Raw genomic sequence first — 15,918 nt, forward strand, 5'->3', positions numbered from 1 at the left:
ATTTTATTGAGGCAATGTTACGTTTAAGAACAAAAACATGACTAAAATAAGAAATTAACGCAACTTGAGACATTTGGAGGGTAACGTACATTCGGAGATGGTAGCTAGAAAAATAAAGAGCAGCTTTGGCAGATGAAACAGAGAAGATCTGCTTACCGGCTGCACCAATTCGCTGCTTGTCTGTGTGAAAGAAAGCCATATCAATTTTTTAAAAAGATCAAGTTCTTTGCATTCAAGGGCATAACATCCTGACCTTAAACAAAAGCTCCATGGGACAAGAAGTTAGCACATCAGTGCCTGATTAAAGAAAGCCATCTAATTACATCCAGCTGAATTTCCTCTAAAGGTGTCTTCACATAGAACAAATGTTGTGTCCAGCGGCACCTTTAAGACCGACAAAAGTTTATTCAAGGTCTGAGCTTTTGTTTGCAGGCACAGCTCCTCAGATACTGCTGTTCTGCTCCATTTGTCTCCTTTCAAGCACGGAGTTAGCTGACAGCATACTTTCCTTCGAGACAGGGTGCTGTGTTATGTCAGAGGAACGCATTTCAATATTCATTACACTGCATTACATCCACTATTCCAATATACTATTCCAAAAACGAAACGCTAAAATACAGAGGATGTTTAGCCCTTCTTGGTGAGAATACAGATGTAAGTTTTGAATGAGTTTAGCATACATAATTGATAAGAAAGCAATGTCCCTGTCATGTCCTGGGGGGCGGTTTTGTTCCGAGTCTCAATTACTCTTAGCAATTAAGAAAGATACTTTTACACATTAATCTCCTACTTCGACATACTTATTGTTCCACTGTTTCCCTCACCATAATTCAATCCAAACATATTGTGACCGATAAACTTAGCCTGTTTTTGCTATTTAGTCTTCGCATATGTCAAAACATCTTCAATAAGCTGTATGCTAATTTGCTGTTCTTCTATGCAGAGGCACCTGCCTGTATATATGAACTTCCATTTCTATGTATCTGAGGAACTGTGCCTGCACATGAAAGCTCATACCTTGGAAAACCTTAAAGGTGCCACTGGACTCAAAATGTATTCTGTTGCTTCAGACCAATATGGCTGTCCAACTGGAGGTCTCTTTGCATGTCATTCTGGTCAATGCTTTAGAAAGAATTTCAAGCTACCATACCCAGTTTGATGCATCAGTTGTGTACAATACAGAGCTGATCAAAAACAGGAAAGCACCACTAAGGATGCGGCCCAAGGAATATTTACCTGGGAGTAGGTCTTGCTCCTAATAGGTTCACTTCTGAGTAAACCAGCATCGAATTGGGCTCTGTTGCTATCACCTGATTTCGAAGGTGATAGCCATAGGCAGGGCTCACTTTCTAGCAGGAGCTCCTTTGCATATTAGGCCACACACCCCTGGTGTAGCCAATCCTCCAAGAGCTTACAGGGCTCTTCTTACAGGGCCTACTGTAAGCTCTTGGAGGATGGGCTACATCAGGGGTGTGTGGCCTAATATGCAAAGGAGCTCCTGCTAGAAATTCCACCCCTGGCCACAGGGATTTAGAATGCCAGTCACCCACAAATGCATTTGGAACAGCATCTCATGCAAGAAAAACCACGAGAAGTGATGAAGTTTTTTTAGAGACTCCTAATCTTTGAAAAAAAAAGTCTGACTCCTGCCTTAACCACAGCACTTAAATCTCAAGAGGTTGATGCCATTGATCAGCAGACCATGTCCACCTTTATTCAATGAATGGCCAATCCAATTAAAATATGCCCCTAATCTGTAATCAGTTCATTAACAGATTGGCTGCATTTATTAATCCTTATAAATCTGATTAAAAATTGACCCAGATATAAATCCTAAACAAATGTAGCCAGGTTTTGAAGTCCACTATTAGTACAAAGTTATAATAAACACAAAGCCAAATAAGAAGAATGAATGTACTGATCTCTGGCCACACAGATTGTATAGTTCTCTCCAGTCACCCTTCGAAGGCTATGCAAACTCCCAAACCACCACTGGAAGCATCAGGATACTGATTCCATTACCAGGCTGTTGCCCAGCCCTTGCGAAGCGAGTTACACGTTAGGAGCCCATTAGGAAGAGAGCTACAGATGACCTTGACTTCTCCCTACCTGTATCTTAGTCTCCTTCTAGCCAACACTCTTGCTGTTCACAGGTGTGCCTTTCTTCTCTTGGAGACAACCAACTCCCATTCCTGTCAGACTAGCCTATTTTTGTCCTCAAGTCATCCAAAGCCTATTTATCTTCTCTGCCTGCTCGAAGAGACCTTGAGACACCCTCAAAGACTTTGCAGGATGCCTATGACAAGGATGAGCTTATGTGAACTTTTCAGAGGGCATCTCTGCTATTTCTGAAATGCAGGGGAAAGTGGATTTAATTGCAGTGAGGGAAACGGCAGCTCCGAAGCAAAGAGAACTGACTGGAAATGAAAGAAACAACTCATGCCAGTTTCACAAATTCGTGGCATATATCTTTGCTCCTTTCATGTTTTATTTAACATGTTATAGTCTTTATTACAAGAAATGTCAGTGTTTTCTTTCTGGATTTACCTATGAACATTTGAAAACAAGATTTCCGTTTAGCCGCAGATGCAGGATTTTTGGCAAGGACTCAATCAAATTTGTTCATATCTCAGTATTAGTAAGTTCAACAAGGGAAGGGCCATGGCTCAGCGGCAGAGTTTCTGCCTGGCATGCAGAAGGTCCCAGGTTCGATCCCTGGCATCTCTAGTTTAAAGGATCAGGAAGTGGGAGATATGAGAGACCTCTAAGTGATACTCTCGAGAGCCACTGCCAGTCTGGGTAGACAATTGTTTTGATGGACCAGTAATTTGATTAAGTATAAGGTAGCTTCATGAGCTGAATATGTGCATTCGACAGAATCACCAGAATAAGTCTCAGACACTTCATTCAGTATCAGCTTGATTATACTTGTGGTGATCTTTGCATTTGTGAGGATGACCAATCCCAGAAGAATGACAGGGCGTAAGGCTATGACTATGCTCTACTTCCCCTGCCCATTTTCACCTCTCTTTCTCTCAATAATTTTTTTTTAAAAAAATTATGTCACAGGGCAGGCCTCGGATTCAGCGGGAGCTCACAGGAGCACAGCTCCTGAACCTTTCTGAGAGTTCCACCTCCTCCTTCCCACCTTGTCCATTGAATAGTAGGTGCAGCTGCATAAAAATCCCTGGATGAGCTCCACCACCTATCTTTCTACAAAACGACCCCAGTTGCAGGGTATGTTCAGAATAACTAGCTTTCTAAGGGGTGGAATGGGTCACAGAAATGTTTGCGTCAGTCTAGTCAATAGTACTGTGTAGGCTGGCTTATTTCTTGAACCTCCGGGTGCTTTTACAATTTTGAGAACTGGCAGCAAACACTGTAACAAAAGAGCTGCTACGGTGTGTGTGTGTGGGGGGGGGGAAGGGGCAGAATTGGAGCTGGATTCAGTGATAAAATACGGGGTGGATCTGCAAAATGTGAGCCCATTCCAAACCAAGAAGAGGCAGCTGCTTCCAAAGGGGTTCTCCCTGCAGACACAAAGGTGAGACCTCCTGGGCTCTTTTGAACCACCTTCTCCTTCAATAAAGTGAGAGAAAGCCAGGAGAAGAAGCAAATGGGTATCTGGAAACACGTGTGCCATGGTACCCACTGCGTTACACATAAGAAGTCCATTATAATTTCTTTTGGACATTTATGTCATTTGATTTCTTAACTTCCAGGCAGTTATGGAAAAGTCTCTTCTGAGAAGCATCAAGTTTCATCTAAAACCACATGCACCTGTATCTGTACACTTGCCCCTGACTAGCCCTGCCCATCCCTTTCCTCCCTCCCCCTGTCAAAATTTAGATTGCAAACACCTCGGGACTGGACCCCATCCTTTTTGCTTGCACTGTGCCCAACACACCTTGCTTACTGATGGTGCTACGTAAGTGCTGACGATGCCGCATCAACCCAACCACAAACACACAGCATGCAAAACAGACAAAGCCGCCTTACCGTCCACAGATCCCAGGGTAGCGTCTGAGAGCAGGGGAAAGAAGGACAGGGTTGAAAACCTCATTTGTACACCTTTCTATGTGCTGAAAAAGCATAATTAGATAGTACCATGATTATTCATTTGCTGGACGGAGCTTGGTTTAGCATTCTTTTTTTGGAGAGACAGGGCAGCGGATTTTATAACACGTTTCATGAATCTCAACTTATTTGTTCTGCCCACCAAAGCCAAAGCACTAGGGAACTCCGACTCTGCTCTGAAGGCAGCAGAGTTCCCGGGAAAGCTCATCTGTGTGAACTCAGCTGAAAGGGACAGAAGCCGCTCAACAGCATGGAAGTATAGGACTCTTGGGGCTCCTTACACACTATGTTCTTCTGACATCCATGAAGACGTTTTTAAGTGTGCAACTAAAATGTAGCGTATGCATGCAGGAAGCAAGTGTTCGTAATCATATTATCACACACATACAGGGCTTTTTCTGTAGCAAGAACTCCTTTACTTATTATGCCACACGTCCCTGATGTAGCCAATCCTCCAAGAGTTTACAGGGCTCTTAGTACAAGGCTTACTGTAAGCTCCAGAAGGATGGGCTACATCAGGGGTGTGTGGCCTAAAACGCAAAGGAGTTCCTGCTACAAAAAAAGCCCTGCACATATACACTTGCCAGGGGATGAGTCTGGCTCTAGCTCCTTGTTGGGGGTACCTTCAGCAGCAAACCAAGTTCAGTTTTTGCAGTGGGCTCCATATGTAATATATATCAGAATTACAAAGGCATTCTTAACACTAGCATCATAGGTTTTAATAAGAATCTCATTTCCACAGGAAGTGATTTAAATCCAATACACAGGAGTCTCAGGGAGAAGCAACTGAAATTTATTTCAATGTTTACAGTAGGGGTTGCCAGCTCTGGGCTGGAAAGTTCCTGGAGATTTGGGGGTGGATCCTGGGGAAGAGAGAATCTGGAGGGGGAACTCAGCAGGGTATAATGCCATCTGTTTTTATAATGTACTTCTAATTTTGCTTCCTGTTTTTGTCCAGCAATTGTTTTTAATGCCTCTGTACATCACCCAGAGCCCTGAAGTAGCAAGGATTGGGTGATTTATATATCAAATAAATAAATAATAATAAGAGAATCCACCCTCCAGAGCAGCCATTTTCTCCAGGGGAACTGATCTCTGCAGCCTGGAGATGTTATAATTCTGGGAGACAGGCTCCACCTGGAGGCTGGCAACCTTATATCATAGTCCACTTCACTGGTTGAGACTGAAGGGAGATTACTGTGTTAGAAAATGCAAAAAAGGGGGGCAGGGGAGGAATTATAGTATAGACAACCAACAATGTGATCGTTGTGATTTACAAAACTAGAGAACCATGAAATAAAAACATCAACGATATGATATAAGAAAAAGAACTGGCTAAATTTTTTCACAAAAAAAATAAAATAAAACCACAAATCTATTCTTGTTAGTGGTCTCCTGAACAGAAGACTATCAAGTTAGAGAGCACAAACGGAAACCGCGCTGATATCAGGACAAAACTGCTTTGAAAAGCCTTTCCTCACTATAATGGGATGCTTAATATAGAGCTGTGTATATGGTAGCCTTAAAGGAATGATGCTGTTTTTGATGGTGCAGAGGACAAGCAAGGACTATAGCCTTTTCCACTCCCTCCACCACGTGCTGAAAATCAATCCGACCCTGTGGATGTGTGTATCAGATGACTGCTGTGCTGCGTGGTCTGACGTAAAGTGTCCCGAACTTCCCATGTGCCCAGGGTGAGTGTTTGGTGTCTTACATAAGCTCTCACCAACTACAAGCAAACTGGCAACTTGGGCTGGATCGCTCTGTTTTCTGATCTGCTATGAAATAAAGGCTCCGTTGTATTCAAAGAGTGCAGCCATGATCCTTCACTCTAGTCTTCCTTCAGCCTCCCCGTCTATATGGTTCCTTTCTCAGACACACTGCATTGCTCTCATTTGAATCCATTCCAATTTGACTGCAACTTTCTTAACACCTTTCTTAACACCTGGCACTCAGAACAGGACATTATATTCCAAATGAGGTCTGAGTAAGGCTGCCTTCACACACATTGGACAATGCACCTCAGCCATTGTTTGCAACTGGTTTTCCTGCTTCACGTGGGAAAATCCAGCTGTGAACAATTGCTAAGTGAATTGAGAGCGTCAGGGCTTTTTTTGAGCTGGAACGCACCAGAATGCCATTCTGGCTAGCTTTGGCAGCAATCTGGCTCAGCCCTGGCTCAGGGAGCCAAGCTGCACTTGTGTGGCAGCCTCTTGGTGCTCAGGGGGCCAAGCTGCACTTGTGTGGTGGCCTTCCAGGGCCTGGCTTGTAGGCCATACTCTGGGGATGAAGCCACACTTGTGCCACAGCCTCTCAGTGCCTGGGCTGAGTTCAGGGGGCCGAGCCGCACTTGGGAGGCGGGCTCCTGGTGCCTGGCTTGCGGACTGTGCTCTGGAGGCCAAGCCACGATTGCACAGTAGCCTCCCGGTGCCCAGGGCCAAGCCCTGCAGCAGCGTTTCTTTGTGGTGATGGTAAGATAGTTCTTCCTTCCTTCCATTTATTTCCTTCCTGCCTGCCATTTCCTTTCTTCTTTCCATTCGTTTCTTTCAATTTCTTTCCCCCCCCCCCTTTCCTTCCATTCTTTCCCTTTCAATTTATTTTCTTTCCTTCCTTCCTTCCCTCCCTCCTCCTTCTCTTTCTCCTTTCTGTTTTTCGTTCTAGCCCTTTCTGTCTTTCTTCTCTTCCATATAAGTTCCACGTAAGAATTGTAATAGTAGTTTATACTTCATGTTTTGTATGTCTATGAACTGAATTTCAGTCAAAGCCCCGGATCAGATTCTTCTGGAACCCCAACATGAAGTCAATAGATTTTTCTATTGTTTCCAACAGCAGGTTGGAAACAATACTGTCTTTGTAAAGGGAAGTTCCATTTAGCTATCATGGGTACTAACACGCTGCATACATGTCCATCATATTTTTAAAGGGTATCTTTGAAGGTGGCTCATGATTATTTTTCACAAATACAATCAGCCACCCTTTCAATTTTGAGACTTCAACCGACATTGTCCAAATACATTCAAGCACACATTAACGATCACAAGGTCTAGAACCCATTTCCCCTCTTTAAATTAGAAGAGAGATTCTCAGGAACTTGAATTCTACACGATGCATCTGCCATTGTTCTGTGGGAGTTCAGTACATTTCCATTACAGTTTCCGCTGCATCTTAAAGAACGGCATCCTGCAAGCCAGGGAGATACCTGAGACATTGGCGAAGGGGCTGTCACAGTAGCCGCAGCACTGGGCTTGAATGGATCGAAGTCCAGATCTAACAAAGACTCTTCTTTCTTTGTTTCAGGAACTTCATTCTGTTCAGGAAGAGACATCGGATTTACAAGCCCTTTCAAAGAGCCCCCAAAGTTTTTACAGTATGCAGAAAAGCCAAAAAGTTTTTACGGTATGCATTTAACTGCTTTTCTAAAGAGTATGCAGAGAAAAACAAAGAGAACGACATGCAAAGTTACATAACACACACTGAAGAGCAAGGATAAATCAGCATGCCAGGCTATACCATCTACTTTTGCGGAGGCTGCATTCAGGGATCAAGTCAAACTTGCATTCATTTGGCATGGCAAGACACGAAGGTAGCCTTGTGCTGCTGCATGCTCCCCTCACTCACTCCTTCTTCCCTTTTGTGCTGAGTGTGAAAATCAACTCTGGGTTAGAATCCCAGGTTTGTGGAGCAAAGAGGCACTGAAGCCAGACATCATGAGCAGCTGGAATTTCTTTTTGGCTGGAGTTTGTTTTCCAACTCCACATGAAGGCAGTGGAGCAGGAGGTGCAAGAGGTAAACTGCCCATTGCTGCATAGTGGGATATAATTCAAATCCAGAGTATCTCAGGCTGCATTCAATGCCATTCTAACCAGAGCTGTGTCCTTCAATGGGCTTCAATTGACTCCAGCTAGCTTCCTTTTTTTGCCATCAAGTCACAAGCTGACTTAGGGCAACCCCTGTTGGGTTTTCAAGGCAAGAGACGTTCAGAGGTGACTTGCTATTGTCTGCCTTGTGACCTTGGACTTCCTTGGTTGTCTCCCTTTCAAATACTAACCAGGGCCAACTGCTTAGCTTCCAAGTTCTGATGAAACTGAGCTAGTTTGGACTATTCAGGTCAGGGCTGAAATTGAAATCAAAAGGCGTAATTCTGCTTATGATTGAACTGTAAATATCTGAATTTGGTTCTTTTATTCTAAAACCATCTCCCTAGATTCTCAAGAGTCTAAACTAGGATTATCTCATATACAGTGTTTCTTGGGGAAAGTATTGATATACATACAAGAAACTAGTAAATGATGGTACAGCAATGGACTGACTTCAACTCTAAACACATTTGAATGAGTACAACAGATTTCAGTAGGTCATTCATTCATATCTGGGAGGCAAATTAATAAAGCCGATTTCCCGTGAACTGATACTATTGCTTCTGAATAGAATGGTGTAGATTTTTACTCTTCATATGAACAACATATGAAGCTGCCTTATACTGAATCAGACCCTTGGTCCATCAAAGTCAGTATTGTCCTCTCAGACTGGCAGCGGCTCTCCAGGGTCTCAAGCTGAGATTTTTTCACACCTATTTGCCTGGACCCTTTTTTGGAGATGCCAGGGATTGAACCTGGGACCTTCTGCTTCCCAAGCAGATGCTCGACCACTGAGCCACTGTCCCTCCTCCATAAAGCCTGTTCCTTTTGATGTTGATTTCCATGGGAATTTATCAGCAGTTTCCCTTGGGGAAAAAGTTCCACTACAACATATGCACAATCCAGCCAAAGTTAAACATCTTTCACTCCATTAATTCCACAATGGGAAACTTAAGCAGACATTTCTTTCCTCCATAGGAATTTAATTTTTTAAGTTTAGCTGGGCTGTGCCCCTTGCTTGCAAATTGGCACTATACAGATCCTTTCTAACTACAGTTACTTCTATTAATTCCAATACACAAGGAATGAGCACTGCATTTGTAAACAGATATACTGTAGGGATACTCTAGGGATCTTGTCATGTGTCAATGGCGTTTATTACCCTGTATGCTGGAAGCAGTGGAACACCGGACCCAACAAAACAACTTGACGGCATTAATCAGCACGTAATCAGCGAGGAACGAAGAAGTTAATTTCCTTCCACCAAAATTTGGAAAGGAAGTTGCTGTTTATGAACACCCCAACAAATGATCTAATTTATTCTCAGCAAAGCTAAAAAGAAAGTTGTCTCTTGATGAGATTCTGGTTACTGATTGATCGTATGATTACAACTAAGTAGCTCATCATACTAATTTTAATTGTGCCAAATGAAAGGCATCGAAGATAAAAACTACTTAATGGTCAGAATTAGGATGCATGCAAAATAGGGGGAGCAAACTAAAAACAGCAAGTGCCTGAGCACATATTCTATAAATATACTCCTTTTCAGCATGAGAAGCATGATCTAATTCAAAAGCCTGGAAATGCTTACAAAATACACCAAGGCCAGTATAAGGTTCAGGAACTAGGAGAGTCAGATTGGCCATTACCAGGGCTTTTTTTTAATATAGGAGCTCCTTTGCATATTAGGCCACACCCCCTGATGTAGCCAGTCCTCCAAGAGCTTATAGTAGGCCACCAGAAAAAGTCCCAGTGGGCTAATGCCCTGCCCCCCTTCCCTTCTGCAGCCACCCTCCACCCAATTTGAGGTGAGTATGGACCCACTTTTCCTCCCTCCACCCTCCATCACGGTGACTGGACTCAGAGCAGCCTTTCTCCAGGGATATTTTTGCCTCTTGGTCTGCCCCTGGGAACTTAACAGTTCGTAGGCTAAATCTGACCTTCTAAGAGGCATCACCCAATCTCACAGGTGCTAAACTAGAGGCAAAAGAAGCCCCATGGCACAGAGTGGTAAAGCTGCAGTACTGCAGTTCGAGCTCTTTGCTCACGACCTGAGTTTGATCCTGGAGGAAGCTGGATTCAGGTAGCCGGGTCAAGGTTGACTCAGCCTTCCATCCTTCCGAGGTCAGTAAAATGAGTACCCAGCTTGTGTAGATGACTGGGGAATGCAATGGCAAACCACTCTGTAAAAAAGTCTGCTGTGAAAACGTCGTGATGCGATGTCACCCCAGATTCAGAAACGACTGGTGCTTGCACAGGGGACCACCTTTATCTTTAAGCTAGAGGCAAGAGGAGTATGTAGAGGAAGTCATGAGAGTTATGGTCATGGGACTGTCTAGCAGACCAAACAGGGAGGAGAGCAGGTCTGCCATCCTCTACTTCCTCTTCAAAACAGCTCTCCAGTTGAAATAATTGCTGGTCAGGGTTCCAGTGAGGCAGCACACTGATGTGATTAAGACATGTATGAACACGTGAATTTGCCTTGTACTGAATCAGACCCCTGGTCTATCAAGGTCCATGTTGGTCACCCTGACTGGTAGGGTGTTGGGCAGAGGGCTTTTATATCACCTGCTACCTGTTCCGTTTAACTGGAGACACAAGGGATAGAACCTGGGAACTTGTGCATGCAAAGCAGATACTCTACCACTGGGCGATGCCCTCTTCTATTGTTAGGCAGGCCAGCCAGCAAACAAATCAACACTGGAAACTGCATACTTCAAATACTGTATGAAACAACGTGTAGTTAAATGGACAGCCTGGGTAAGACAGAAGGAACTCCTTGGCTCACCTGCGAAGGAGTTGTCACATTTATTTCTGGAACAAAGTTGTCATCGAATAAGCTGATAATATTCTCCTGTTGTAGCTCTTTAGTTGGTGTGAGTTTAGGCAGCGGTGGGACGGGAGGTCCTTTCCTCAGCTAAACAAAGAACAAACACATTGGAAAGTCAAATCTCAAACACAAAGATGCGCCTGAATTGATCTGGAGCAGGGATAAAATAAGCATACATTTCTCAGCATTGCAACTTAGCCGGTGAACCATCCTCTATCATTTTGGCCTCATGATCTTGTCAGCATATCAACTGTTTTTCAAATACTCAAATATTCTTGCATTGTCAGAACAGCAGATCCTGCTCTGTATCCAAGTTAAACCTAGAATAGGACCGATTGCCCTTCCTTGTATAATGTAAGCTTTCAGACTTGCAGAATATCAAACAAGAGATGGTCTAAATCAAAATATATCTTCACTAGTTCTATTGCTCTCAGTCCTGGAGACAAAAATGCATCACTGACCAATTATCGCACTTCACATTTGCCATAAGCCAAAAGAACCAGAGGACTTCTGTATGCCCTAGCCTAGACCAAGATGAAGAGCCAGTAGAAAAAAGTAAGAGCCCAGTAGCACCTTAAAGACTAACAAAATTTGTGGTAGGGTAGGAGCTTTCGTGAGCCACCACTCACTTCTTCAGATAGAATTGAACAGTGATTCTGGAAAGCTCCTACCCTACCACAAATTTTGTTAGTCTTTAAGGTGTTACCGGACTCTTGCTCATTTCTACTTTATGCCCTTAGTGTCACCTCACCAAAAACACACATACAGCCATTTCAGAGGTTAGTCATGCTGGTCTGCAATAACACAGTTAGATATAAGTCCTATAGCCCCTCAGAGAGCAACTAGAGTTTCAGGATGTAAGCTTTTAAGAGACTCTTCATCGCAGATCCCCATTTCTATTTGTATCTGACAAAGGGAGCTTTGTCCCTGAAAGGCTTACATCCTGGAACTCTAATTGGTCTCTGAGGGGCTACTGGACTCAGATCTACACACACAATTCTATAAGACATGATTATTAATATTAAATACATAAATACTACTTTTTAAATTGCCAGAGTATGTAAGGTTGTCTCTCTCCACCACAGTGGAACCTTAGCTAGCCCTTGTGCATCTGGAATGAAAGTCCACTTGTTCTTTCCTCAGCATAAGAACACAGGTAAGAGACAGAAATTGACAAGGCATCTGGAAGAGAGCAAGCTGACCTGTAGAGAAAGGGGAGTAAAACCACCAGCACCATATTGTGGCCAAATGGTTCTTTTCATGGGTGTCTGCTGTGGTGGCTGTATTTTCCTCTGTGGCCATCTTGATCTTCACCTGGTAGCCATTTGGGTGCTGAGGTGAGAGTGCAGACACTGCAGAGACAGCTGGAAGTTGCTGGAAGGGATGGGCCCTTCATATCCATCCCTGGCATGAGAACTGCAGCTCTCAGCTTACCTGTCCTCCAGTCATTACAGCACCTGTCTCAAGGTGAGAACCATCTGTGTGCCACAAACCCTACAAAACAACTGTCTTGCTTGTTTGCCTGGAACATGGGCCAGATGCCACACTAGAGAATGTCTCTTGGAAGAGCTACAGGTGGCATGTCAAAGAGCAACATGTGGCTCCTAAATGGGGGGGAGGTGTTTGGTATAAACCAAACAAATTTTTAAAACCCTAATCAGTATTTTTGGGGTATTTATTTAGCCAAATGCAGATTAGACAATGTGAATCAGCTACTGATATAGCTGGCCTAAATAAAATCCAATATTATTTGGCTTCTATTTGGGCCAACTATATTGCCTAATCATGCTTGCAGAAGGCATTCCCCTTTACTTGTAACAGAGTGTCGCTGTCAAGCATGCTCATTTCTTGGCCATTTTTTACTGTGCAGAGAGCACGTCATCAGGCCTGCTCTCCTCCATTATTTACAACCCAGAGGGCACATAGCAAAGCCATCTGGCCCTGGGATGTTTATGGTATAGACCAGCAGTTGGTACCTCAAGATATCCTCCCCCTGGTTTCATACAGACAACTCTTATCTGTTCACAGAGTAGTGTGAGAATGTTTCTAATGTTCTTCAATGGCCTAGAATGCTTTAGTAGTAAATAGATAGTTGCCTAGTAACCTTTGAACCAGTGACTCAAGCATGTATCTGTATTGTAATCTTCGATGATATCCTATATAGCAGGGGTGGCCAACGGTAGCTCTCCAGATGTTTTTTGTCTACAACTCCCATCAGCCCCAGCCATTGGCCATGCTGGCTGGGGCTGATGGGAGTTGTAGGCAAAAAAAACATCTGGAGAGCTACCGTTGGCCACCCCTGATATATAGCAACTTTGTAACCCTTGGTTCTCAATTATTCCCAAGGCTTGTGTCCTTAGTAGAGCTTCTGAGTTTCCTGAAACAAAAGATCTTTTGACTTAAAACGAAAGGACTCGGTTATTGAGAAATATCTGTGCTCGACAGTCGCCTTGGCGACATGGCTCTGAGAATGAAAGGAAAGCATTTAAAAATCCCTTCCCTTCACTCTCAGGAGTCAAACCACCTCAGCAGCATGTCTCCAAAAGTAAAGGGAAAGCATTTAAAAATTAAAAACCTTTCCTTTGTTTCTGGGGGCATGCTGCCAAGGCTGTGGAGAGTGAAGTCATTTAAAAATTCCTTCCCTTAACTTGTAGAGGTGTGCTAATGAGACAGCGTGACTCTGGAGAGTGATGGGAAGGTATTTTTAAATGAAGAGGAGGAGCAGGAGATTGGATTTATACCCCACCCTTCAACTGGAGTCTCAGAGAAGCTTATAATCTCCTTCGCTTCCTCTCACCACAAGACACCCTGTAAGGTAGGTGGGGCCGAGAGAGCGCTGAGAGAATTGCTCTTGAGAGAACAGCTCTCAGACAGCTATGATTGAACCAAAGTCACCCAGCTTGCAATATGTGGAGGAGTGGGGAATCAGACCTAGTTCTCCATATTAGAATCCATCGCTCTTAACCAGTACACCAAACTGGCTCTCAAGAATACGGGAGAATGACTAAGCTTACTTGGAGAACTGCCATCTCCCATATGAACCTACCAATCCACCCTGGTTATCTTTGAAGGCCCTGCTTTGGGTGCCTCCGGTATCTGAGGCTTAGATGGGTGGCAACCCAAGAAAAGCCTTTCTCAGTCAGGGCACCAAAACTTTGGAACTCCCTACCCACCCATCCCACCCCTGGGAGATTCATGTGTCTCCCTCTACAATTGTCTTACACTGGTGGTTGAAAGTTTCTTAGATTTTTGTTTGGCATACCCCCAGCAACTCTTATTGGCCTGCTCAGGGGTGGAATTCTAACAGCAGCTCCTTTGCATATTCGGCCACACACTGCTAATGTAGCCAATCCTCCAAGAGCTTACAAAAAAGACCCTTGTAACCTCTTGGAGGATTGACTACATCAGGAGAGTGTGGCCTAATATGCAAAGGAGCTAGAATATGCTAGAATTCCACTCCTGGGCCCACTCCCTGTTTTTGGTGTTATGTGTTTTTATGTTTCTATTGAATTGTTGTTGAAATGTTTTAACGTTTGATGCTCACCACCTTGGGGGGGCCTATTTTGGGGGAAAGGCAGCATAGGAACGTTTTAAATAAATTAAATTAAACACAGCGGACCCCCCCCCCCCGAAAAAAATAAAGAAAAGGAAGGATCATGACAAATATTCAATACTTGGCATTGCACACCCTGGGTATCTGAGCAAGATGGAGCCCCGTTGCACTTTCAGCTGGTTCTCAGCAGTCTCAGAGCTTTGCAGCTGCAAGAAGCCTGCTGTGCTGACACATTTCATACAGGCCAGCAGAGAGTCAGTGACAATAGAAATCACATCACATTTACCCTGCAGGAAAGAAAATTATATTCCTTTTATATCAGGAGGATAAAAATAGCTCTGGTAAATCCGTTCTTTGGATTTGTGCCAGATGCTGTTGGCAGCCTTTAATTCAGTCTTCAGAGATTTCACAGGAGCAAGAGCAAAGGGGAAATGCTCTTTTACTTTAAATGTGTATATATATAATCATGTATGCTTTATTATCTCTTCGATGTTTGCGTGAGATGGTTTAAACTGCTATGTTTGCAGTATCGGTTAAGGTGGGTAGCTGTGTTGGTTTGAAGAGACAGAACAAAGTTTGAGTCCAGTGGCATGCAAAAGATTATACCTAGAATTAAACTTGGTTGGTCTTAAAAAAGTGTCGCTGGACTCAAACTTTTGTTCAGTATTGATTCATTACTAGGCTCTTACTGTTAATTGATTTCATCATCGTAGTTTATCTGGATTTGCTAATCTGTGTTTTATACTCTGTTCTGGAAACTGTGTTAAGTTGAAAGTTGTAGGACATTTTTAAAAATAAAATTCATCTTTTTTTAAACGGAGAGGTTATTGAACATGTTCTCTTCAAGCTGCACCCCACCCCAAAATGAATATCTAAACAACAGGTTCCTCTCCTTCCCCAGGAGGCTGCCATTTATTGGCACACATGGGGGGAACTAGAGGAATTTGGAAAAGTGTCTCTCTTTTCTCACCACGTGCCAACACCATGGATCTCTTGCTCCTCTTTTATGCAGTGCAATGGGGGTCTCCAAGTAGTGCTGGTGATGTAGCATAGCTGATATGGCATCACCATATTGCCCAAGATGGACCAGCCACCCCCCTCCAAGAAATCTTGCCAGGTAGCCAAGGACACTGGAGTTATCTTGAAGGCTATTTTCCCTGACCAGCAGAGAAGAAGAAGATATTGGATTTGTTTCCTGCCCTTCACTCTGAATCTCAGAGCGGCTCACAATCTCCTTTACTTTCTTCCCCCACAATAGACATCCTGTGAGGTAGGTGGGACTGAGAGAGCTCTCCCAGAAGCTGCCCTTTCAAGCACAGCTTTGCAAGAGCTATGACTGACCCAAGGCCATTCCAGCAGCTGCAAGTGGAGGAGTGGGGAATCAAACCAGATAAGAGTCTGTGCACTTAACCACTACACACTTAACCACTACATCAAACTGGCACCAAAAAGCAGACATATCATATCCAACACTGCAATGGTGTGATAATGGAGGCTAATGGGAGAAGACAGGAAGAAAATGTGGGTGATGGGGGGGGGGAAGGTTTTTGGCTATCACTTAAACCAGAAGTCTAGGGTTGCCTTTTGGTCCCCCAATCTAT

The 15,918-nt window shown here is 43.7% G+C and overlaps 2 protein-coding genes across 4 annotated transcripts in view; both read right to left on the bottom strand.

Moving 5' to 3' along the window:
- The window catches only part of LOC132577940 (probetacellulin-like), a 572,782-nt gene that overhangs the window by 336,359 nt on the left and 220,505 nt on the right, over positions 1 to 15,918 (bottom strand). The gene's annotated exons all lie outside the window — the stretch shown is intronic.
- AMPH (amphiphysin) overlaps positions 1 to 15,918 on the bottom strand; it is a 139,389-nt gene that overhangs the window by 24,139 nt on the left and 99,332 nt on the right. For 2 of the 3 annotated variants that reach the window (XM_060247650.1, XM_060247651.1), the window contains exons 11-13: positions 10,723 to 10,851; positions 7,277 to 7,384; positions 4,000 to 4,023 (exon numbers count right to left, since the gene is read on the bottom strand). In XM_060247650.1, the coding sequence (XP_060103633.1) occupies positions 4,000 to 4,023; positions 7,277 to 7,384; positions 10,723 to 10,851 (261 nt within the window). Of the gene's footprint in view, positions 1 to 156; positions 181 to 3,999; positions 4,024 to 7,276; positions 7,385 to 10,722; positions 10,852 to 15,918 lie in introns of all 3 variants that reach the window. The other variant, XM_060247652.1, reaches the window with a different exon arrangement.

This window comes from Heteronotia binoei, chromosome 10 (assembly GCF_032191835.1).
Source record: "Heteronotia binoei isolate CCM8104 ecotype False Entrance Well chromosome 10, APGP_CSIRO_Hbin_v1, whole genome shotgun sequence".
Lineage (NCBI taxonomy): Eukaryota > Metazoa > Chordata > Lepidosauria > Squamata > Gekkonidae > Heteronotia > Heteronotia binoei.